Source organism: Alternaria triticimaculans, assembly GCF_023758025.1.
Source record: "Alternaria triticimaculans strain BMP 0046 chromosome Unknown scaffold_10, whole genome shotgun sequence".
Lineage (NCBI taxonomy): Eukaryota > Fungi > Ascomycota > Dothideomycetes > Pleosporales > Pleosporaceae > Alternaria > Alternaria triticimaculans.
Genome location: NW_026055967.1, coordinates 195,269 through 217,436, shown reverse-complemented (window position 1 = coordinate 217,436; position 22,168 = coordinate 195,269). Strand labels below are relative to the sequence as shown.

The 22,168-nt window shown below is 53.6% G+C and overlaps 8 protein-coding genes across 8 annotated transcripts; 5 read left to right on the top strand and 3 right to left on the bottom strand.

Annotated features, from left to right (window-relative positions):
* Positions 1 to 691: 691 nt before the first annotated feature.
* On the top strand, positions 692 to 3,175 carry J4E78_006956 (uncharacterized protein; the record flags this gene model as incomplete). Its single annotated transcript, XM_049367566.1, has 3 exons — positions 692 to 1,498; positions 1,561 to 2,728; positions 2,778 to 3,175. 3 exons carry the CDS (start codon positions 692 to 694, stop codon positions 3,173 to 3,175), a joined length of 2,373 nt encoding a protein of 790 aa, XP_049220536.1.
* Positions 3,176 to 3,830: 655 nt separating this feature from the next.
* Positions 3,831 to 7,185, top strand: J4E78_006955 (uncharacterized protein; the record flags this gene model as incomplete). Its single annotated transcript, XM_049367565.1, has 3 exons — positions 3,831 to 4,155; positions 4,221 to 5,956; positions 6,007 to 7,185. 3 exons carry the CDS (start codon positions 3,831 to 3,833, stop codon positions 7,183 to 7,185), a joined length of 3,240 nt encoding a protein of 1,079 aa, XP_049220535.1.
* Positions 7,186 to 7,432: 247 nt separating this feature from the next.
* J4E78_006954 (uncharacterized protein) lies at positions 7,433 to 8,505 on the top strand (the record flags this gene model as incomplete). The annotated part of the gene is made up of 2 exons (XM_049367564.1): positions 7,433 to 7,753; positions 7,822 to 8,505. 2 exons carry the CDS (start codon positions 7,433 to 7,435, stop codon positions 8,503 to 8,505), a joined length of 1,005 nt encoding a protein of 334 aa, XP_049220534.1.
* Positions 8,506 to 9,122: 617 nt separating this feature from the next.
* J4E78_006953 (uncharacterized protein) lies at positions 9,123 to 10,264 on the top strand (the record flags this gene model as incomplete). Its single annotated transcript, XM_049367563.1, has 3 exons — positions 9,123 to 9,127; positions 9,247 to 9,927; positions 10,159 to 10,264. 3 exons carry the CDS (start codon positions 9,123 to 9,125, stop codon positions 10,262 to 10,264), a joined length of 792 nt encoding a protein of 263 aa, XP_049220533.1.
* A 73-nt stretch (positions 10,265 to 10,337) lies between these two features.
* On the bottom strand, positions 10,338 to 11,123 carry J4E78_006952 (uncharacterized protein; the record flags this gene model as incomplete). The annotated part of the gene is made up of 1 exon (XM_049367562.1): positions 10,338 to 11,123. One exon carries the CDS (start codon positions 11,121 to 11,123, stop codon positions 10,338 to 10,340), a length of 786 nt encoding a protein of 261 aa, XP_049220532.1.
* Positions 11,124 to 12,080: 957 nt separating this feature from the next.
* Positions 12,081 to 15,416, bottom strand: J4E78_006951 (uncharacterized protein; the record flags this gene model as incomplete). Its single annotated transcript, XM_049367561.1, has 3 exons — positions 12,081 to 14,567; positions 14,618 to 15,084; positions 15,410 to 15,416. The coding sequence occupies 3 exons, from the start codon at positions 15,414 to 15,416 to the stop codon at positions 12,081 to 12,083; spliced, it is 2,961 nt and encodes a 986-aa protein (XP_049220531.1).
* A 48-nt stretch (positions 15,417 to 15,464) lies between these two features.
* J4E78_006950 (uncharacterized protein) lies at positions 15,465 to 17,390 on the top strand (the record flags this gene model as incomplete). The annotated part of the gene is made up of 2 exons (XM_049367560.1): positions 15,465 to 16,487; positions 16,536 to 17,390. The coding sequence occupies 2 exons, from the start codon at positions 15,465 to 15,467 to the stop codon at positions 17,388 to 17,390; spliced, it is 1,878 nt and encodes a 625-aa protein (XP_049220530.1).
* A 1,397-nt stretch (positions 17,391 to 18,787) lies between these two features.
* Positions 18,788 to 20,588, bottom strand: J4E78_006949 (uncharacterized protein; the record flags this gene model as incomplete). Its single annotated transcript, XM_049367559.1, has 3 exons — positions 18,788 to 20,098; positions 20,146 to 20,522; positions 20,573 to 20,588. 3 exons carry the CDS (start codon positions 20,586 to 20,588, stop codon positions 18,788 to 18,790), a joined length of 1,704 nt encoding a protein of 567 aa, XP_049220529.1.
* Positions 20,589 to 22,168: the final 1,580 nt, after the last annotated feature.

Genomic DNA, 22,168 nt, shown 5'->3' with positions numbered 1-22,168 from the left:
AAGCCGCTAAGAGCATGCATCGTGAGTAACGTGGACGAGTAGAATCGGCTGCTAGCATACCCCAGTCGTAAGACGCACGGGTGCCGCAGAGTGAGGATAACACTCCACCCCTATGGCGTAGCTCTTGGTGTTATCGCGCTCCTTTGCTGCGACGACGGAGGTTCCTGCAAATGCCACGGCGCAGGGAGAGCCGAAGCATGCTACACGCGACCTTGATCAACGATGTCGGCTTAGGTAGTGGTGACCCTGACCCAAGAGTTGAACATGACCTGACTTGAAACCCTCCGTCCTTCATTCTCCACCCCCACTACACTCTCCACGCGTCTGTCTTTACGAGGTCACATTAGAGCAATCGTGTGCCGGCGCTACCCCGAACACCTCGCGATCCAGACGTGATCTCCACCCCGACCCGCGGCAGACGCGTCTTACTCCTCCGGCGGCGGCAGTAGCGCGACTATAGTACTATGAGGGTGAGTGTGTATATGTCACAAGAGCCCACGGACCCAATCGAGCGCTCTGTGTTCCTCGCCAGCTCTGGCTTTACTTCCCTGGCTTGTCTGAAACCTTCGCACGTGCTCAAGTTGCTCGTCGATAGTTCCGCCATGCTGCTTGATCACTCTGTAATTGACAACCCACTAACTGGCACCAGAGGTTCAGGTAATTCTCCAACACAGAGTGCTATGCGTAAGAGATGAACTCGGAATACACCCGCTGGGATGGTATCAAACACCAGTACGACAGTCCTTGGAGCGCGCCTCGCCCCGAGGCACCGCCAGCGCCGTCTGCCCTCCCGTACGCGTTCCCCGAGCCCTTCCCGCAACTCACAAATGGGTTCCAGCAACTGCAGGTGGGAAAGCACCCAAGAACGCGAACGTCGCCCGTAGTCACGCGCACACGCATAACCAGACACGGCTCCGAGCCAAACCCTACAAGACCGCTGTCTAGCGGAGGAGACGCCCACATGGTCCCTTACCAGACCCTCGTCCCGCATCGTCGCTCCGAATCCTACTCCCAGCCCACCCCACTCGAGGACTTCCGCAAGTCAAGACGATGGCCGCCGAAAGGATACACGTCGGAGGATGCGCTGGAACCTGACCAGGCAGAGGAACTCATATGTGCCGGTGCGTCGTCGTTCAAGGGATATTGCGATGCGATAGCGAACGCACCAGCGGGCTACGATCGCTTCTATGCGGTCATGGAGGCTGAGCATCAGAGTCGAACGGACCGCGCATCTTTCCAACAGGAGGCATACCGGGACATTTCGCTCAACATGACGGGTGCGTCTGATAGCCAGTTTCCGTGGCTGGCTCACGAGTACCCTTGCATGGCGTACGCGTTTGGCAAGAGTGCAGGAACCACAACTTTGAACAACTGGGTCAGCAAGTGGAGGACCAGTCAGCCTCCCACACAATTCGCGAGCGAGGTCAAGCCACGGAAGATCAGGCTCCTTCAGATTCTGGACCGGTTACAGACCCTAGAGAGCGGCCTCAATGAAGATGTCAGTCAACAGTCGTGCTCGGGGTGCTTTGGTTCGAATGATCCTAACTATTGGTTTCGCAGGATCCTGAGGACTTATATCGCTACCTATACGGTACACTGATCGAAGACCCGGAGCGATTTGACGAAGAGCGCCGCCATGTTCGGATCGACCAGCAGATCACAGATCTCATCACAGTACTCAGCAACCCAAAATGGGTAGATTTCTCACACCCCAAGAACCAGGTTGTGGCGAAGTGGTTCGATTCTCCCGATCCGCAGCGGAAGCAAGACTTCTTCCACCAACTGCTACTGTCAGTGGAACTCTACCTTCGAATACACTCCAAGCACCATACAGACAAGTCCAAGCGGAAGCTCATCCTGCAGCTCCCAGCCATCATCACATGGGACCTAGCAGTGGCTCAACGGTGGCTCGAGAACATGGAGATTACGAAGACGCGTACATCATCCACCCAGAGCACTTTTAGCTTCGATCTGAGGAGCAAGAGCAGACAGATCGAAGCATTGAGGCTCTTTGCGGCAACGCTCAAATGGCCAAACATGGATGAGGTTGAGTATGTCCTAGACGAGCAGGACCTGAAGGAGAAAGCACTCGAGGACCGGTCCGCGGATGCCATGTCCTGGTTTTCCGGGATTATCTTGCCAGGTCGGACACTCCCGTGGCTCATCATGAACAGCTTGATAGACTGTGACCGAGACACCGGGGATGCTCTAAAGTACCTGACACACGTGCATCCTGCATCTGGATTCCAATACCGAGCCAATACGTACTGGTCATCACAGTCCATTGTTGGCAAAGTACTAGGGGCTGCACGCGGGGTGAAACAAATTGCCGGCTGGATTGGACCATGCATCTACACTCCAGATCTAAAGCGGACAGAGTGCGTGAAAGTTAGACAGCACGAATCCCCGGATCCCATGCTTGTCTCCATCGACGTAGAGTCTATGGATCAGCGCAGCAATCCCTTGGGCGCGCCAGACGACATGTATCCCGTGGACGACTACGAGGTTCCTATGCCAGACACCGAAGATGTCACAGACCTCATACGTATGGAGAAGCTTCGCTTTATCCCCGTTAAGGAGCGTCCGGAAGGAACCAGACATGCTGCTGGTCCTCCAATACTGTTCGATGCTGGTATTTCATTTGCATGTGGTGGTGAGAGCTGGGTGATGAAGTTGCGATACAATGTCGACTTTATCAATGCCTTCCCCTGCCACCAGGGCCCTCATGGTACGGATTATTTCTCGACAAAAGCTTGTCACATGCTAACATTCATCAGTGCTTTTCTACGACTTTAGTTATAAAGCCATAAAGATTGACGACGGCCTCGTCGACATCCATGATTGGGGCACCCAGTCCGGTCGCATACCCCGTCCCACGTCATCCAAATCCTCTCCTGGCAAGAAAGCCCTCACACTCATGAACGAGAAGCAAAAGAGCGCGCACGAGCAAGTTACCAATGTACTCGTTATAGAGGCTCTGGGTGTGAGTGATAATGAGGTTTTCGCAAGAGCATGGTGCGCGCATCATGGGCATAGTGCTATTGTGGCAAACATCAAGGAGACGTGCATGGCTTGTGCGATTCGGGAGGCGTACGCGGCATGTGTGGCTGTTGTCATACTTACTGAGGGGGGTGTCGTGAAGGAGAACGATACCGAGGTTTATGGATATGGATGAAGAGAAGAATCTTCTGAGGGTTATGCATTTGCATCTTTCTGGGTCTGCTTCGGCACCCTTTTGTATTGATGGCTACACGATTCTCTTTTGTCTTGGCGGCGGGACGGTGGCATCGGGAAGGGATTTTGGGATGCGTGTCACGACTGTAACGGTACTCATGGGAGTTAAGGTCATGATTATGTAACACGTTATGAATGTACGCATTTGCTCTGTTCGGACATGGAAACCTTGGACCGACTTCGCATGAAGGGTCGATCACGTGGCGATAACCAAAGTGTTATCGCGCGACTCTGACGTTTGCGCCAACGCGATGGAGCGCGGGCGGCTTTGTGCATCATCAAAGTTCCCTCGCGACCACGCGGCGAAGCATGACTTACCTCGCAAACTTCTCATCGCGACTGACGACTGTTTTGAATTAGCGCTTACTTGCCGCATGAACAGTGATACAATTCTCCATTGCGCCTTCCTACGATCCTCCAGCCTCTCAAACCGCAGTTTCCCTGGGACGCTTCCATTGCGCCGTTCGTCATTGCCACACGCTTGTGCGCCCAGCACTGAACCTCTTCGCATGAGGCTGCACGACGACCGTTAATCTGCGCCAGTCGGTTGTAGCACACGCCCATTACCGAAAACCCGCTCGCTCTCCGTCTATGCCATGGGCCGGTCAACGATTCCTCCCGCGCTCAGCGAGCTCGCGAATCCGAGCACGCCCGAGGCACAGCTCGCCGCGCTTCAGAATCTGAAGAATGAGATTGTCGGACACGAGCAGAGGAAGGAACTGGCAGTGACACATGGTGTTGTGAAACCACTGGCGGGCTTGCTACGGGCGGAAGCTAGGAAGGGTGGGAAGAGGAGGAGGAACGTCACCAATGGACACAGCTCTGGGCTCTTCAATGAGTCCAGAAAGAGCGTCGAGGAATGGACGACCGAAGATGAGTTGCGGTTCCAGGCTACGCTCGTCGCTGGTAGCCTTGCGAATGGTGAGCGCGCATCGCGAACTGATCCATTTTGAAGGAACATGTTGGCTGATATTTGAGACATACAGGCGGACCAGCGTTCGTCGCTCCGCTTCTGACAGGCCACGTACTACCTCCCCTGCTTGAAGCGCTACGACCCAACGAGACGCCTGCGAAACTCGTTACCACGACCCTCAAAACCCTCAACCAGATCGTCGATGCAGTCAACCAAGAAAAGCCCTGGCTCGACCATTCCGAATCGTCCTCCCGATCGTCTCTCGCCTTTACCGTCAACGAATCGATATACACCAGGCCTGTCATTGACAGCTTGGCCGAGATACTCGCGCAACCGACAGGCACGATGAAGGCCTACCAACAGATTGACTCGACGATCCGGCTCATCACGAAGACGTGCGTAGAAGATAATCAGAAGAAGATGCTAGTAGATGCAGGAATACTGGATCTCCTCGCTGATAAGCTTGCTGCTGTCGCTGCCATGGACGATCGTATCCCCGCAACCGAGTGGAGGCAATCCAACGGTCAGGCAACGACAACAGGAAGTGACGGCTCGAGCAGCGTTCAGAAATCGGCTTTGACGCCGACAGATCGGATTCGTTTGTCAGACATCATGGAAGCAATTTCGGTCATCATTAAGGACTCGCATTACTATACCGCACGCTTCCTGTATTCACACTCAATACAGCAGCTTTTTGGGTGGCCAAAGGAGCGGAATGTATCAGATGGAAGTACACAAGCGGCATCCTGGGATAAGCTAATACCACGGGTACAGACGATGGCGAGCAAATCAGATCCGTACATCAAACAATGGCCGGCGCTTGGTGCCTATGGCTCTGTCACCGGGGATAACTACTCTCGACTACCGAGTATGGACTCGCTGCAGCAGAACTCAAGTCGGAGTGTGATCACTGACGAATCCGAGTCACCGCTCTTCATATGGCTTATATACGTCGCCCGCCGCGGTGAAGGCAGAGAACGTCTATCTGCTTGTGGGATGTTAGCACTGTTGAAGAAATTCGGCGAGCGCTGGCCTTTGAACGATCCCTCCAAGACATCACGAGAGCGCCACTTCTCGTATCTCATCATTCCTCTCGTTGAGAAGATGATCGAAGATTCAAGTCCGACATCAGAGCAAGCGAAAAGAGCTAATACTCTAAGCCCTGCTTCAAGAGATGAGATGCGATTCGTGTTGGAACGCTCGCCAGTTGTGCTTGCTGAGCTGATTGCGGGAAATAAGACTCTTCAAACAGCAGCCGTTCATAATCGAACCCTGCCGACCCTTATTCAGATCCTCAAGAAGTCGTTCGATGTGCCGGCTACATCTTCAAAGCCTCTCTGGCAACCACGATCGTCATCTCACGAAGTGAAAGACCCAGATATTGACCCTGAATCTTCCACACTGGGCAGACCTGGACTAAGCGCCGATGTATTGCACGCGTTCAGGTATCGAGAGAGTGTGCTGCTGGCTCTGGCGGCGATAGCAGGAGACCAAGATGCGTTGAGAAAGATGGTCATTGAGATGGGCGCTGCAACGCACATTATCGAAGCCTTGGTTCCTTACCGTGAAAGCAACGAGCAGGGCGCGTCTTCTTCCGCGAAGGACGGCAACCCAGATTCGGTGCTCATTGCTGCGTGTAAAGTCATACGGTCGCTTTCCAGGTCTGTCAGTGTGCTGAGGACCAGCTTGATCGATCACGGAGTTGCACAGCCGATATTCGAGCTCTTAACGCATCCGAACGTCAAAGTGCAGATTGCTGCTACGGAGGTCATCACCAACTTGGTGCTTGATGTGTCACCTATGCGAACTGTAAGTACGATGCTCATTGTGTGGTTTTTCCATGCTAATGTATTTACTAGGAGATCGTCGAGTCTGGAGTACTGGGAACGCTCTGCGAACAATGTAGATCCGCAAACTTCGACCTTCGTTTCGGTAGCCTTTGGGCGCTCAAGCACTTGTGCCTAGGCTTACCACATGCCATGAAGATACAATGCCTTGAGGAGCTCGGTGTTGGCTGGCTCGTACAAGTACTCAATGGAGAACCATCCAAGCCAGCTATGGGCACACCCAACGCAGCAGGAGAGCAAGTCGATATTCTCAATGCGGTTGACGAGCCCCATATGGATGTGGACGAAGAGCCGTCATCCGAAGAGGACGATGACGCCATGACCGAAAGTATACCGTCTATGCGACGGCATCAACGTCCTGGTTCACGGTATACAAGTGCAACTAACATTCGAGATCGGTTACAACAGATCAAGAACGACGAACAGGACAACCGGCTTAACGGCGAGCGCGACGATATCCGTATACAAGAACAAGCGTTGGACTTCATCCGGAACTTTGTTTCAGAAGACAAAGCTTCCGGTGAGATGATCGACCACCTGCTCAAGACCTTTGGCCACAGTCGGTTCTTCGAAATTCTCGACGCTAAGATCCGGCCGAAGACGATGTCACAAGCTCAACCCAGTGCTACAGCCCCAAGCTACTGGCCAAGCACTAGCCACCGCACACCCTTTTCCTCTTCCACAAACACCCCGGCACAGCCAAATTGGGCGACCTATCCCGCCCCCGAACTCATTCTGGCCGCAGTGTATATTCTTGTCCATCTCGCCAATGGTCGGCCTCAGCACCGCTCTCTTCTCATCTCGCAGACCACTCTCATGCAGCATGTTCTTCAGCTTTTTGCTCACCCTCGTCGCGACATCCGCGTCGCATTGTCCTGGATGCTGCATAATCTGGTGTGGATAGAAGATCATACCGATGAAGCCGCTACGCGTGAACGTGCCATCACCCTTCGCCAACTGGGCTTCGAGGAAGGCGCTAAGCAGCTGGGTCGCGATGCAGACAACGACGTACAGCAACGTGCAATAGTAAGTATTGAGCAGTTCGACAAGCTACTCAACGGTGGTAGTGGTAATCGTCGGAGCGGTGGCTTTGGTAGCCCTGGAGGTTTCGGTGGTGGAGACAGCGGCGGTGGCCTTTTAAGCGGGCGTTTGAGCGGCGGGATGCATGGCTGGAGACATGATAGGGGTTAATTCTGGGATAAGTCAGGTGCACTTCAAACACGTATATGGAGGAGACCCTCTAAAATTATCAATTATGTTGCCGACCACATGTCTTCTGAATCTTCAATTGCCTGTGACCTTCGGTGTGCACCAAACTCCGAGCCCGCGCTAGTGTACTGTAATACCCCGACTTCGCGTCATCATCGCGGAATGCTTTCCGAAACGCCCATACAATTTCCACATCGCCCCCAAGAATCTCGCACGCCAACTTCGCAACATGTCCTTCACCCGAATCTCTCGGGCTGTTGTACCACGCGCCTTTCGCTCTTTCTCCACGACCCGGACGCGCTTCCAGACCGCGATACCGTACACGCAATCATGTCCGTCACCGAGCTGCGAGTGCGCGGCAACGCCTCCCGATCTAGACATTGATCGCAAGACACCACTGTTGAATACTATGGCGGCCTACTCTGAACAGGTCATATTCTGTACCGGGAAGGAAGACTGGGTCAGCAACATCGAGCAGGAGGAGGGCGAGACCGGGGAGTTTGTAAAAGGGCTCAAAGGTGTGATTGGAAAAGGCGGTCCCGGGTTTGATGTAGGTCTGTTTCCCAGTACGGTCATTCTATGATACTTGGAAAGCTGACGCGTTGCTGCATCATATAGCCATTCACGAACGTTCTCATCACTGCTTCCTCTTTACCGAAAAGTGAAAAGGCAGGCGCGACAACGGCATTGCTATTCCCGAGTTTCAAACGCATACCGGATATTCCTCATACCCCCGAAGCCTTCTCCAACTTCGCGACCGCGTATCTAAAGGCTCGCAATCTCCATCCAATGCACGATGGCCTCTCCGCCAAGCAAAAGTCTCATCTCCTTCGCGACGAGTCGAAAGCGAACGAACTACCAAAGGCGGAAAACATCACGAAACCCACGATCCTGATATGCGGGCACGGCGGCCGTGACCAGCGCTGTGGTATTCTCGGGCCATTACTACAATCCTCGTTCCGGTCTGAGTTCCAGCGGAGGGGTATAGACGCAGATGTAGGGTTGATAAGTCATATTGGTGGGCACAAGTATGCTGGCAATGTCATCATGTACCTACCTCCCAACATGGAAGGTAATGCATTGAAGGGCTCGGGTATCTGGTACGGGCGGATAGGGCCTGAGAATGTTGAGGGTGTGGTTGAAGAGACGGTGGTTAGAGGACGCGTCATTACAGAGCTGCTGAGAGGGGGTGTGATGCAGGGTGGAGGGAATATTGGGAGAATGATTGAGGCACAGTTGAAGAAGGAAAGTGGGGAAGAGGAAAGTGGAACGTTGAGGTTGAAGGCTAGGGCGAGAGGTTGAGGGTAGGCTCAAGTATGTCAAAGCGAGTCTCAAACTGGTTTGAATGTCGTCAGCCGTGGTCAAGACTGTGTCAAAGAACATCAACATCGTCTCTGTGTTGAAACCGATCAATTGATCTGTTGCGATCCTTCTAGAATGGTCTGCACATGAGGGGTGGCTAGCAGCCGCAACAATGCTGGTCAGTGCGTTGATCATAACCTCTCAATTCCGATGTGCTTCACTTTGCCTCCTCATCCACCTTCAACCTTCAATCATGGCTACTCAAAATATCTTACTCAACATCAAGTACCGGGGGAGTGAAAGCGTCATGAACATTCCCTCCTGGGAAGGCGCTGCGAGCGTGCCGACCAGTCTTTTAGGGGCACCGTTGGAGGTTCGAGAGACGCCCGAATACAAAGCCCAGCTTCGGTCCACACTCCTGGATATCGAATCCAAGCATCGGCCCCGGTGTAAACAGACAGTTTCCGGACATCTGTGTATGTTTTGCGGCTCGAAGGCTACCGATTTACTTTTCAGGCCGGAGTGCCTGCTACATCTCGACGCCCCGCAAATCATGACAAAAGTTTATGCCACTTGTGGGAGCCAGTCCTGTAAGACAGGAGCGATCGCATCACACGATGCGGTGATTCAAATGACCACGGCTCATCTCCAAAGCCAAATATCTAATGGAACTCCCTGCCACTGCGGGGGGAAGGACGGAGCAATGAGATGTAGCAGATGTAGGGTGACGAGACATTGCAGTAGAGAGCACCAGAAAGCTGATTGGAAGAAACATAAGCGTGTTTGCGAAGACCTGAAGTTCGCGAAAGAGTACTTGGAGGAAGTCTGCCAGGCTTGGAAGCTCCTTGACGAAGAAGAAGACGGAACATCAGGCATCTTGACGTCCACTCCCAACACAGTTCCAAGGCAGCAAAAGAACAAGGAATCTGAATCGAGTAAGGGAAAGCAGCAATCTGGGCCCACTCAGCCAAGCAACAGCGCCTCGTCGAGCAAGCAGAGCCAGGGAAAAGACAAGGCAAAGAGCACAGCACAACCCAAACCCGAGATGCGCACCGTACGTATGCACTGCACGCCTCTAAGCTTCCAAGAAGTGAAGCCTTGGGACTTTTACTGCGAGATCCCCGCATCTCTCATTATCCCCGCAGAGATGCACTCGAGCCCACCCCCAACATACGAACGCGAGTTCGGAGAAGCCATGCCTCCAATCATCGCAGAACACCAGAACGAGTTCAACACAAGGAGTGGTCCAAAATGCTTAGTCTGCAAAGAAGCCCCGACAAGATACGGAAAGACTTTCTGCGTCTCCCAACTCCACACGCCGGAACCGTTTGTTGTCATTGGCATCGTGCCAACTTGTGGTACAAAGAAATGTATAGATGGGGCTAGCGAACTTATGAAAGTCTTCAGAGCGGATCAAATGAAGTATGACGCAGAGCATGCCTGCAAGGTGTGTGGCAAATTCGAGGGGTCAAGGCCATGTTCGAAATGTGGGATTAAGTGGGCGATGTATTGCAGTGCTGAGCATGAGGAGCGGGACTGGCCGAATCACAAGATTTTCTGTAAGGGCGACAGTATGGTGCGTAGCTGCGAGGTGTGTGGCAAGTCCGAGGGGCTAAAGCCATGTTCGCAATGTAAGTCGGCAAGGTACTGTAGCGTTGAGCATCAGAAGCGGGACTGGCCGATTCACAAGGGTATCTGCAAGGCCTTGAGAAGTGTTCATGATCTTGCGGAGGAGACAGGACATTTGGGCTTGGAATGAGGAACGTTCATATTGTCATCACGTTCAGAAAGCAAAATCAGCAACTACATGTATACCCCTCGGTCCCCAATGCTCAAGCAGATCGAAAGTGTGTACCGATGTTGAATCTGCCGCCCTCCTCGTACCCAGACCCAACCGCCGCTCCCTCGCCCTCTATCTCCTCCAGGGCCTGCTGTGCCGCCTCCACCAGGCCACCCGAGAACAGCTGTGTAGCCGCTATCTCCTCTGGTAGCTGGGCGTACGCCTGGTCGGCGGTGCCTGTCATCATCCGCGCCATCGCGGTCTTGCAGTCGCCGCTCGTCACTTCGCCCGGGTATTCTCCTCGCTCACGCCTAGCCTCCACGGCTGCAACCAGATACCCCATCGCGACCTGGTATCTGCCAACGCTGTGGCCGCTCAGCTTGCGCACGTCACCGGCAAAGCGTGCAGGCCAATCGCATGGAGCGACCAAATTGCCTTCACCGTCGCGAGGCGCGATCCACGCAGGCAAGATCTCGCTGTCGTCACCCAACTCCCAATGCTTGCGAATGGCCTCGAGGTACTTCTGCGCCTTCTTGTAGGCGCCAGACGCCTTAGCGCCGGAACCTTGTTGACGCCCACCAAAGGTGGCTTCGATGCGGTATGTCGGGCCCTCGACAAGGTGGTGGTAGTCCAGACGGACTTTCTCATCGCGCTCAGGATGCCAGATGATGATGTCTTGAGTGGGTTCAAGAACCCCGGAGAAGGTGGCGCGGAGCGCGTTGTAGACCTCATCGCCCTGTTTCAGGCTAGAGGAGACTTGTCCCCAGTAGATGTCGTCGCCAAAGCGCATCATGATGAATTTTGTGCGCTCAGCGGGGGTGTTGTATGCGTATTGCATTGTGATGGTTGTTGTGATGGTGTGTAGGAAGTGTGTTGTAGTAGGTAAGTAGTGAGATGATGAGGTAGAAGGATTAGAGAGAAGAAGTCGAAGGCAGCAAAAGACAGCTTTTGTATCCCAGCACCAAGCGTAGAAATAAGAAACAGGCCTTCACCGCGGATAATTCCTCGGTCACTGTCACTTTGCGTAGCACGCGATCTCAAACGCGTCTTCACCTTCACTTCGACTGCTCCGTAGCCAACGCACCCGCGGGCAAAAAAGATGCTAGAAATTCATATATTAAGGACGGTACCAAGCTGAGTTCGAACAAAGGGCAAAAATATAACAATACTTCGGAAGGATGTTATGGCTTGTTTCAAGATGTAAAGACACGTTTCACTCCACTCGAACCTGCAGGTCTTTGCTATATGAGAATTAGCTGAATTAATTACAATATATAGAGCAGTCAAATTGAGTTCAATACAGATCTGAATTCGCGCGGTTGTGTTGTGGTGGAGCGCGTGGTGAGAGCAAACGCGCAAACGCTCGTTGCCATGGCACTGCGGTGAGAGCGCGCGCAACATTAGATAGTGCAAGAACACCCTAACTTTGTGTCTTGACTGCAGCATACATCGTCACTTCCAGTTACGTGCTACTCAGCGAAAGCCATGCCTGGAGGTATTCGCGATCTGCCCCGATGGTAGACTCGCTGGACATAAGATCACGTATCCAGCTACCCAGGACATCAACAACAGTTTGACGACAACATGTTCTTTTGTATTCAGCCAGCTAGGCGATGAAGAGCAGCATGGTATAATGAGTACCTCTGTATCCGGCAATCTACAAGAGGAACCACAGCTTAGGTATGGCTAGGCTCCCTCGTGACTAGCGACCTACGAGTTGAATCACAGCTTAAGACATCAGGATCCTTCGTACACGACACTTTGGTGAGATGTGAGATTGTATTTATACATATGTTCATCGACCCTTCTCCAACCTAGGCTTCTTCGGCCCAACAAAATTACATAGCGCACCGCCATTAACAGCAATGACCTTCCATCCCGCCGGAACGACAGCAAACTCCTCACTCTCTTCATCCGTTGCACTCAACTTCCAGATCTTACCTGTCTGTCTATCGAACCACTCCCTCCCTTCTGGAGTCTGTACCAATTTACGCAGCACAAACTTGGTTACAGCTTGACTATCTTTGGGGTTGACCGAATTGGGGAGTTTTTGGATATCCACGTCGAACTTGCGTTTGCCATCGATTTGGACAACACATTTGCGCGTTGTGGTGAGGAGCGGTATGATGGCGAGGTCTGCGGTTGGGAAGCCTGTTGCGAAGACTGTTGAGATGATGCTGTCGTTCGTCTGAGTCGCAGTGCATGTGTTCAGTTGATGCCAGGCTTCCTCAGCGACACCGGGAGCAATTGGGGCCAGCATGCGAACGAGGTGGGCCATGGAGTACCATTTGAGAATTGGTGTGACCGGAGACGCATGCGGCGTGTCCCAGATAGTGTTTGTCAGTGTCATTAGATCGCTGACGATGGTGTTGAGAGAGTATGTTTGCGAGTACGATTCTGCAACACTGGCGATGGTCTCTTGTGTCTTGATCCAAAGCTGAGCCTCATCTGATTTAAGGGTGGACACCAAGGTTTCGCGTGTGGCGCTCTCAGATTCGCCGCTTGTCGAAGCATCTTGTAGGATACTGAGGAGCTTCCTGTCAACCTGTGTGGGTATAACGAACTCGTCCGTCACATCATCAGGTATCCATGGTGCGGTCGACAGCTTGATGACTCGGTGTAACCATCGTTGTACGCCAGTGATCTTTTTCTCATCCCACTCAAGCACATCACTGACGGGTGCTTGGAAAAGCATGTGCGCACGCGTGGCGTCTGCGCCATACTTGGCAATCGTGGCACCTGGATCCACTCCATTGTACTTGCTCTTCGACATCTTCTCGAAACTTACGTTCGGAGTGACTCCACTGGCCTTGATGATAGGCTTGGAAGGATTGGTCAAGTCGACTTCATCGGGGCGTAGGAAGCGGCCATTTTCGGGGTCTGTAAAGGTCTCTCCATGCACCATACCTTGAGTGATGAGACGCGTGAAAGGCTCGCCATTCGTCAGGTAGCCCTTTGGCCATGTTGGAGTGGTTGCCAGGAACTTGGAGATGAAGCGCGCGTATAAAAGATGGAGAATCGCGTGTTCTACGCCGCCGACATAGAGGTCCACCGGCATGCCAGTATTGGTCTTTGTCGGGTCGACCAAGGCGTGCTCGTTCTTCGGATCTAGGAACCTGAAGAAGTACCACGACGAGTCCATGAAGGTATCCATAGTATCAGTCTCGCGCTCAGCAGCCGAGCCGCACTTAGGACAAGAGGTCTTCTTCCAGTTCTCATCTTCTGCTAACGGGTTACCCTTGCGGCCCTCGAAGAAGCTGTCGGGTAGGTTCGGTAGCTCAACCGGAAGGTCTGCCTCAGGCACAGGAACAGCACCACAAGATTCGCAGTGGATGATTGGAATAGGCGCGCCCCAGTAGCGTTGCCGACTTATCAACCAGTCACGGAGTCGCCAGTTTGCTTTCTTTTCAGCCGGCTTTCCAGTATCGAGAATTGCTTGTACAACCGCATTCGCGGCTTGCTTTGACGTCATGCCCCCGAAGCGATATATGTCTGCAGCAACAAAGCCTTTTTCGGTCATGGGGACGTCCTCACCACTGCGCGGTACAAGCGGCAAAGGTAGTGAGCCTTTCTTGGCAGATACGACGACTCTGACTGGCTCATCACCGACGTTCTTTCGCCAGAACGCATGGTCCCGAGTGTCGTGGCCTGGGACACCCATTACAGCACCAGAGCCATAGTCGTCCAAAACGTATGGAGCCACATATACAGGTACGGAGGGTCCGGTGGAGCCTTGAACATGGGCGAGGGGGTTGCGCGCTACAATTCTCCTCAGCTTGAATCCCTCCTTGGTGTCCGAGGGAAGGTCCTTTGCTCGCTCCATGAAGGCGCGGAGCTCTTCGTCTTCGATGGCTAGCTGCTGAACAATCGGATGACGCAAAGAAAGAGCGATATACTGTACTCCAAACAGCGTGTCTGCTCTGGTGGTAAAGACATCGACAGGCTCAAAGCGCATTTCACTATCGGTCGAGATAATATCGAACCAAAGCTGCGCGCCTTCAGACTTGCCGATCCAGTTCCTCTGCATGGCAAGAACCTTCTCAGGCCACCTGCCGTCTCGTGCAAGAGCGTCCAGGTCCTTTAGCAAGGGTTCCTGGAACTCCTTGATCTTTAGAAACCATTGCTTCAGCATCACCTTCTCAACCTTTGCACCGGAGCGCCACGAGCAGCCATTGGCATCTACCTGTTCGTTTGCGAGGACGGTTTTATCGACGGGATCGTAGTTCACGAGGGATTTGGCTTGGTAGGCTAGGCCGCGCTCATGGAGCATGAGGAAGATGCGCTGGGTGTGCTTGTAGAAATGGGGATCGCACGTTCGTATTTCCTACATACAGAGATCAGCCCATGCCTAAACATCCTGAGCGGTTTCCATACAGCGTCCCAGTCCCACCGACCACCCATTTCCTTCATCTGACTCTTCATAGTCTCGATGTTCTGCAGCGTCCACTTCTCCGGGTGTACCCCTCGCTCGATGGCTGCGTTCTCGGCCGGTAGACCGAACGCATCCCAGCCTATGGGATGTAGGACCTTGTAGCCCTGCATGTGCTTGTATCTGGAGAGAACATCGGATATGGTGTATACCCGCAGGTGGCCTAGATGGAGGGTGCCGGAGGGGTATGGGAACATGGGCAGCACATATGCGTCTCCCCTATCGGACTTCCGTAGGTCGTGCCATTGGGCAGACAGCTGGTCCCAATGTGGTTGCCATTTCGCAGTGAGCGATTCGACCTTGATTCCCTCAGCTCTTGACTTTCTCTCCAGTGTACTCGCCCATCGTAGGGCTATGCGCGGTCGGAGGACTGGGAGGCGTGGAGGGCGCCGCCAGCCTACGGACTGCAGACTGAGACGACGCATCACCTGGGCGTATGCGCATGGCGTGGACGTGTCGTATTCATAGTCTGGAGGATGCGCGGATCTGCGCCAAGCATCCAGTCCTGAACGACTCCCACATTTTTTGGATGCAGCTCTAGCGCTCAAACGGGAGCTAGTCCCATGACGGCATAGGAGCCCGTCGGTTTCAACAGCGCATGCAAGCTGCACCACTCATACACGGCAGCGGTGAATGCTTGAAAGGGGTGCTGGATACTGCCCCTACACATACCTCGCGCTTTATATTATAATTACCGTCCATGGCTAGCAGATAGGGTTGCGCGCATCTCTCCCACATCCCCTCCGCATCATGGCCGCCGGTCGCTACTCCAACCTCCCACCGCCGACTCGCGATTCCCTCGAACTGGCCTCGCTGGCCTCCTCGTCGCACCCCTCACGGCGGACTTCCGAAGAGTCCTCGGCCTCAGGCGCGCCTTCCTCGCGTAGACTGTCGTTCGATGATGAAGACCCTCTGTCAGAACTGAATCCGGCTGGTCACGATCCGAACAGACCACGGCACAATCGCTCCTACAGCGTGTCCTCCGCCTTCGATTTCGCACCGAACCTATTCCCTCTCTCTAGTACCGCGCAGGGATATACAGCACTGGGTGCACCCTCCAATCCAGCATTAGACCCGTCGAATGCGCTTAACGGCGGCTCATTGGAGAAGAACAAGAGCCTGACATACCTCAATGGCCTGTCATTAGTCGTTGGGCTTATAATAGGGAGTGGCATCTTTTCTTCGCCATCCCAGGTTAACAAGAATGCTGGGTCGCCAGGCGCGTCTCTCATAGTCTGGATCGTCGCTGGAATATTGGCATGGACGGGTGCCGCGAGTTACGCCGAGCTCGGAGGCGCCATACCACTGAACGGCGGCGCACAAGTTTATCTGTCCAAGATATTTGGAGAGTGGGCGGGATTCCTGTTCACATGGTGCGCAGTCGTGGTGCTGAAACCGGGCTCGGCAGCCATTATTGCCATAATCTTTGGAGAATATCTGGTGCGCGCTATCATTGGCGCCGAAGCTGTGGACGCGAGCACATGGTTGAACAAGGGCGTGGCTCTGGTGGGACTTGTGGCTGTCACGCTACTCAACTGTGTGTCCACGAAGCTGGGCACACGGAGCGCCGACGTCTTTATGTTCCTGAAGTTCTTCGCGCTTACGGGAGTCACGGTGATCGGTATCGTAGTTGCGGTGACTGGGCTCTCATACAAGGGCGATGCGAATGAGGACTGGAAGAATCGCGGTTGGTTCGATGACACGAGCGAAAACGTTAGCAACTGGGCAGTGGCACTCTACGCCGGGCTCTGGGCCTTCGACGGTTGGGACAATGTACGTCAAGCGATTCGAAACTCTGCCCACTCCTACTAACGACAGCAGGTAAACTACGTCACCGCCGAATTCAAGAACCCAACCCGCGACCTTCCCCGCGTCATCCACACTTCGCTTCCGCTCGTCATACTGTGCTACATCTTAGCCAACATATCCTACTTCCTCGTCCTCCCGACCTCGGTCATCGAATCGTCCAACACCGTCGCAGTGGCCTTCGGATCGCAGGTCTTCGGTCCCGTCGGTTCCCTCATACTCGCACTGTTCGTCTCGGGGTCATGTTTTGGCGCACTCAACGCGACGACCTTCACGTCTGGCCGCCTAGTATACGCCGCCGGCAAAGAAGGCTATCTTCCCGCTCTGTTTGGCAACATCGGTCTTGGAAAGAACCACCGGGCAATCCGCTTGCACAGCATGAGCGCAACACAAGGGAAGAGCAAGATACCAAAGAAGCTAGTAGCCTGGTTCGCGGATGCCGACGCAGGCTTCTTCTTCACGCCCATATCCGCCATGGTGCTCAACGCCCTCCTCACCGCAATCTACATCGTCGTCGGCTCCTTCGACACCCTCGTGACCTTCTATGGCGTAGCAGGATACGCCTTCTATTTCCAAACCGTCCTCGGCCTCATCATCCTACGCGTCCGCGAGCCCGATCTAGAACGACCATACAAGACATGGATTACTACACCCATCATTTTCTGCTGCGTCAGTCTCTTCTTGCTGAGCAGAGCCGTATTCGCAGAGCCGTTACAGACTTTACTCGTTGTAGCCTTCATGGTAGTAGGCCTCGTGATTTGGTTCGCGTGGGTGGGGAGACGAAGAGGGAAAGAGCAGACCAAGTTCCGTATGCCGGAAGAGGGCAACGAGAAGGTGGGCTGGAAGTTCTGGCAACGCTGGAGGCGATGAAGGGGGGAAATCCTGCCGTTCTGTTGTATACTAAGCGTCATGGTTATATAAGATTACGTAGAAATGAAGAAATGATATCAACGTGTCCGGATTCTGTTTCGTCGTCGTCATCATCTGCGTCTTGTCTTCCTCAGGCCTCCAGATATCTCGTTACGAGGTACGATGAGATCTCGGCATCGATTGGCCCGGTCCACAATGGCAGACTGGCAAGTCAAGACCCTAGCATCGTTCGTCTCAAGTCTGGTATTCCAAATCACATCCTGGTCCGCTCGAGGCCAGCTAAGCCGGAACCCGGGTGGAAACTTCAAGCGTAGATCTTTCGTTTTCCATTCGCCTCCTGTTTCGAGCGGAACGCATGATGGTGTGACTGGCACGTGGTCGGAAAGAGTGGCCGTGGATGGGTTACCCCAGAGATGCTTGTTGTGGAATTCTGAAGGTACCGGCACGCCGACCTAGGGAAAAACTGAACAGCCTAGAGCCTACGTTAACGTTAGGTCACCTACTTTGCAAGGTTATGGGTTAATGTAGTCTGCAGACATGTTTAGTTTTTTTCTTGTATGAGGTGCTGGCAGGATGTAGGGTTGTATATACCTTGGACGTATCATTTGCGTGACAACTCGGGGGCGACAACTCGGGTGAAAGCGAGTTCTGCAACGGAGCAGTAATCATTAGGGTGTATGATAGCAAGGCAATATGGAGAAGGTTTTTATTTGTTTATATTTCTGCTCCTTTCAATCTGATCAAAGAGACTAACAGAGAATCGGGCTATACTACTCAAAGGCTCAACACCTTCTATCTCCTCGGGTTATTAACAAGAGCTCATGGAAGAGGCAATGGGGGTGCTAAGCGAGACGTGAAGAAAGACAACAGTGGGAAGACAAGGGGGGCGAAGAGAGACGAAGAGGAAGAGGAAGAGATGGGAAAGGTGATGGTGTGGGGGTATAAAGAGCGGACGTGCCGTGCTCATTTCCGTAGCAGGGTGCGCAGCACCGGTGGTTCGTGAATGAATGTTCGTATCGTAAGCGACGTGACGGATGGAAGGTCGAGAGTCAAGACCTTGCCTGACCTGACCGGAAAGGGTCTGAAGTTCCCATGAACCTTCATGCGACAAAGGGCAAGCTGGAGTTGGGGCTAGAACCCTGACCAATGTGCCGAGACGCTGTGTCGCAGGAGGTGTTGTGCAAAACATGAAACCGAAACCGTAACGCCTGTGTGGGTATGTTGCCCAGACGCGAACCACCCAGAGTCGCGAGAGCAAAGGAAACAAGAAATTTAGAAACTCGCGTCTTCCCAGTTAATCGTACAGGCGGCTCGTTGCCGATTCCGGTCTAGCAGTAAGAAAGGAAATAGGGTTGGGAAAGGTACCCTCGCGCGTTTCGTGTAGCCTCAGGCTCCGCTTAGATCCAGCCGTTGCGTGGCGTCCGTTGCATCGTGCCCGCGCCAAGTGGAATACGGGCTGTAGGTGACGGAGCGGCATGGCCACTGTTCGTTCGCGTGAGGTTGTTGACTGACGCAGGTGTGCCTGGCTGCGATGATGTTGTAGGTGAACCAACTGCTGTAACGGGTGTCACAGGGTTCATGCGCAGTCCGCTGATGCAGGCAGGTTCGGGGACAGCAGGCTTTGCCGGAGTAGCAGAGGGTTGAGGGGAGGCTGGCGACTTCGGGGGTGGGGAGGGTAGCACCTTCTCGCGTTGGGCCTGGAGGTAAGCGCTGGATTGACCTGCCGGTGTGATGGGGAAAGGTGGAGTCCGCGCTGGGCTGTTCGCTCTGGGTCGTGTTGGCGACTCACCACGCGGGGGAGGAGGGGAGAATACGCTGGAGCTAAGCATCTTCTGCGATGGCGATGTGCTGGTCGTAGAAGGCTTCTGGATCGGAAGAGCCAACGAAGCATCACTGCTGTCGGTAGCACCTCGCTTCAACGGAGGGGTATCTCGTTCAAGCCGTGTGCACTTAGCTGCTGCAAGCGTGGCAGGCGCAACTGAGAAGCGGAGACCAATTTGGACGGTTGCACTGCTATCGGTACTTTGCATGCGTTGGTGCCGTTCTGCAAACGGTAGTTTGGGCTTGCTCAAAAAGTCCCAAGCGTCGCCGACATTCGTGACCGAGCCGCGTCGAGTAAATCGTCGCAGGGCAAGCTTGGAAACAGAGGAACCGTCTGACGTAGCCTTTGGATCGTAAACGGTTGGTGGAAGACGAGGTACCTCCTCAGCGCGTGTGGGAAACAAGGAATAGCTTTGGCTTTGCTTGCGCTCGTGTTTCGTAGTTTCGTAGTCGAGAGCAGGTGGAAGAGGCCACTTTGTAGGATCGATAGGGCTTCCAGGTTTGGTCGATGCCGGTGTCAAAGCCCGCTCTGGTCGTTCAAAGTACTGGGGATCAAAGTCACCACGGTTCTTTTCTGGCCCAACATCGATCAGACCCTGTTGACTGTGTAAACGCTGAGTTGTCTGCAATGCCATCGGGCCACTGATCTGCATCTCCAAATCGCTAGGACCGAAGAAACGGATCTTCGGTCGTTGTTGTTTCGCGGGCGCCTTGAGTTCTTCGATGGGACGAATGACCATTCGTGTCGCATTCGTACGGAGAAAGAGGTGGAAGAACGTGATGACCATTCCTGACGAGAACAGCGAGATTTCAGCGACTCGAGAAGCGGCTAATGCTTCCATGAATTCTCGACGAAGAGATTGTACTTCCACAGGGATGACGAGAGTCTATGATTGTTAGCTAGGGAGGCTAGAAAGGTAGTGTAGATACTCACGTAGATTAGTGCGGTAACGATCAAGAAGTAAGTCATACGTGAAGCTGAGATTCGCTCATTATGGTCCAGGTCAGGCGTTCTCATCAGCTGAATACTGATCATAGCGGCTACCATGAGCAGCAGAAAAACAAGAATTGAAAGGAAGATCAGCATCAGAAGATCGTACCGCATGGGGAACCAGATAAGCCCGCCAAAGCAAGTGTTCGGAGACGGCCAGGCAACAGTCGGCATCCAGGAGAGAAGAAGCATGAACGATACAACGGCGATACAGATTATCGTGTTCCACTTGCCGCGTGGGGCGAATCGGTCTTGTTTGTAGGCCCTGACTGCTACCTCGATACCGAAGACCAAGGTAATGAATCCGATCAGAAAGATAGCTGCTGTTCGTTAGTCTAAATGTTCGCAAATGTAGTGTATGCGAGCATACCAGGAAATGTGACCATCGCAAGTCCGCGGCAACTTCTAGAGAACACGCTATGAAGTGTAGTGCCCTGCACTGATACGAAGATAATTTGTTGTAGAACGGCACCGCAGGCCAACGCAAGCGGAAAGGTTTCGGCAGGGTGGACATTGTGAAGAGCATTGAATCTCCTAGTTCTCGTTAGCAATGTCGCAAACTCCGATCATGCTATACTGACTTCTTTCTTGGGAGAACCTGAAGAGCTGCAGCTCGTCGCGCATCCGACACGATCCGATGAACCGTCAACAAGGTCAAGGCAAGGCTGAAAGCTCCAAGGGTAAGATGTGTCGTCCGAAGCGTTTGTACCTGTTGAAGCTGTAGACTCGCGATGAGAGTTCTCGTCGTGTTTGATTGCGTCCAGGGAACTTGGCGAACAGCTGACGTGTTGAGAGTTAAGTTGAAGTGCGATCGGACCTCGAGCTGAGGGAAATGGTCGGCCCATGATTCCATCTCGCCGGCTCTAGTTACAACGGGTGTAGAAGGAATAGAATTGTCTCGCTGGTAACCAGCAGCGGCTGAAGAAAGGAAAACGACTAGGTATTCATGGAGACCGTGTGACTGACGTCGTAAACGAAAGAGTAACCAGCTCAGCGTCAAAGAAGGAAATGGCTAAGCCTGCCAGCAGAGCAACGAAAGAAGGGGAAAGAGCGTGAGCATTAGACGTAAGAGACAAGAGACGGGTATGAGACTCCAAACGGTATATGACAAAACCACTGGGCGATAGCTGCTGCGCACGGTTTCGGAACAGCGGTCCTCAGGCGTCTATCCGGTCATTGGCTGAAGAGACCCGCATTAGCAAAGATCCAGCCAGTTCATATTACAGGTCGCATCTTCCCGCAATGGGTGGGAGTGGGTTTCAACCTCATGCGAGCCACCCGCATTCTGCCAGGTAGCCCGGCCAGCGGAAGCAGCGAGACCCGCGTAGGCACCGTTGCGCCGAACAGCAGCCACCTGCCTTGGAAAGCCTCTTGTCGCTCTCGTAGCTGCTGTGATATGGACCGGGTTGGACAGGGTCAGCGCGACGTCATTGCTTGACGTTGCCGTAGCGGCCGTCTCCACATGGCCCGCTGGTGAACGTGCCTTGGTTCTCAACACCGCAGACCCATCTTCGTCAAGTCGTTCGGCCTGCTGAAGCGCGCAATTTCATCTGACGCTGAGCACTATACTTGGGTTCCTGGACAGCTATTTCCAGCGCGGAAGCGCTGATGTAGACAGTGGCGCATCGTCGGTGGTGGTGAGGTGGATGTGGTCGGACTAGAGTTCTGATGCTTGCTGGGTTTAGACTGTGCCGCAGATCCTCGCTTCGACCCTGTCCGAGACACAGCGAACTCCAGAACCCCTGCCGGGTCAACGTTCGCCGGGGAAGCCTCGCAAGCCCACGACACGTCCGTGGCAAAGATGGTTAGCTGGAAGGTATAAGCAATATATTATAGAAAACGGAGGGTGATGTGTAAAGCCACGAGGCATTGCTGCATTGGGCCTAGTGCGCAGGCCGGTTTACGCACGCGACGTATAGGAACCGTTCGCGGGTGTGAGATTGAAGGATGCAAGACCCATCAGCAT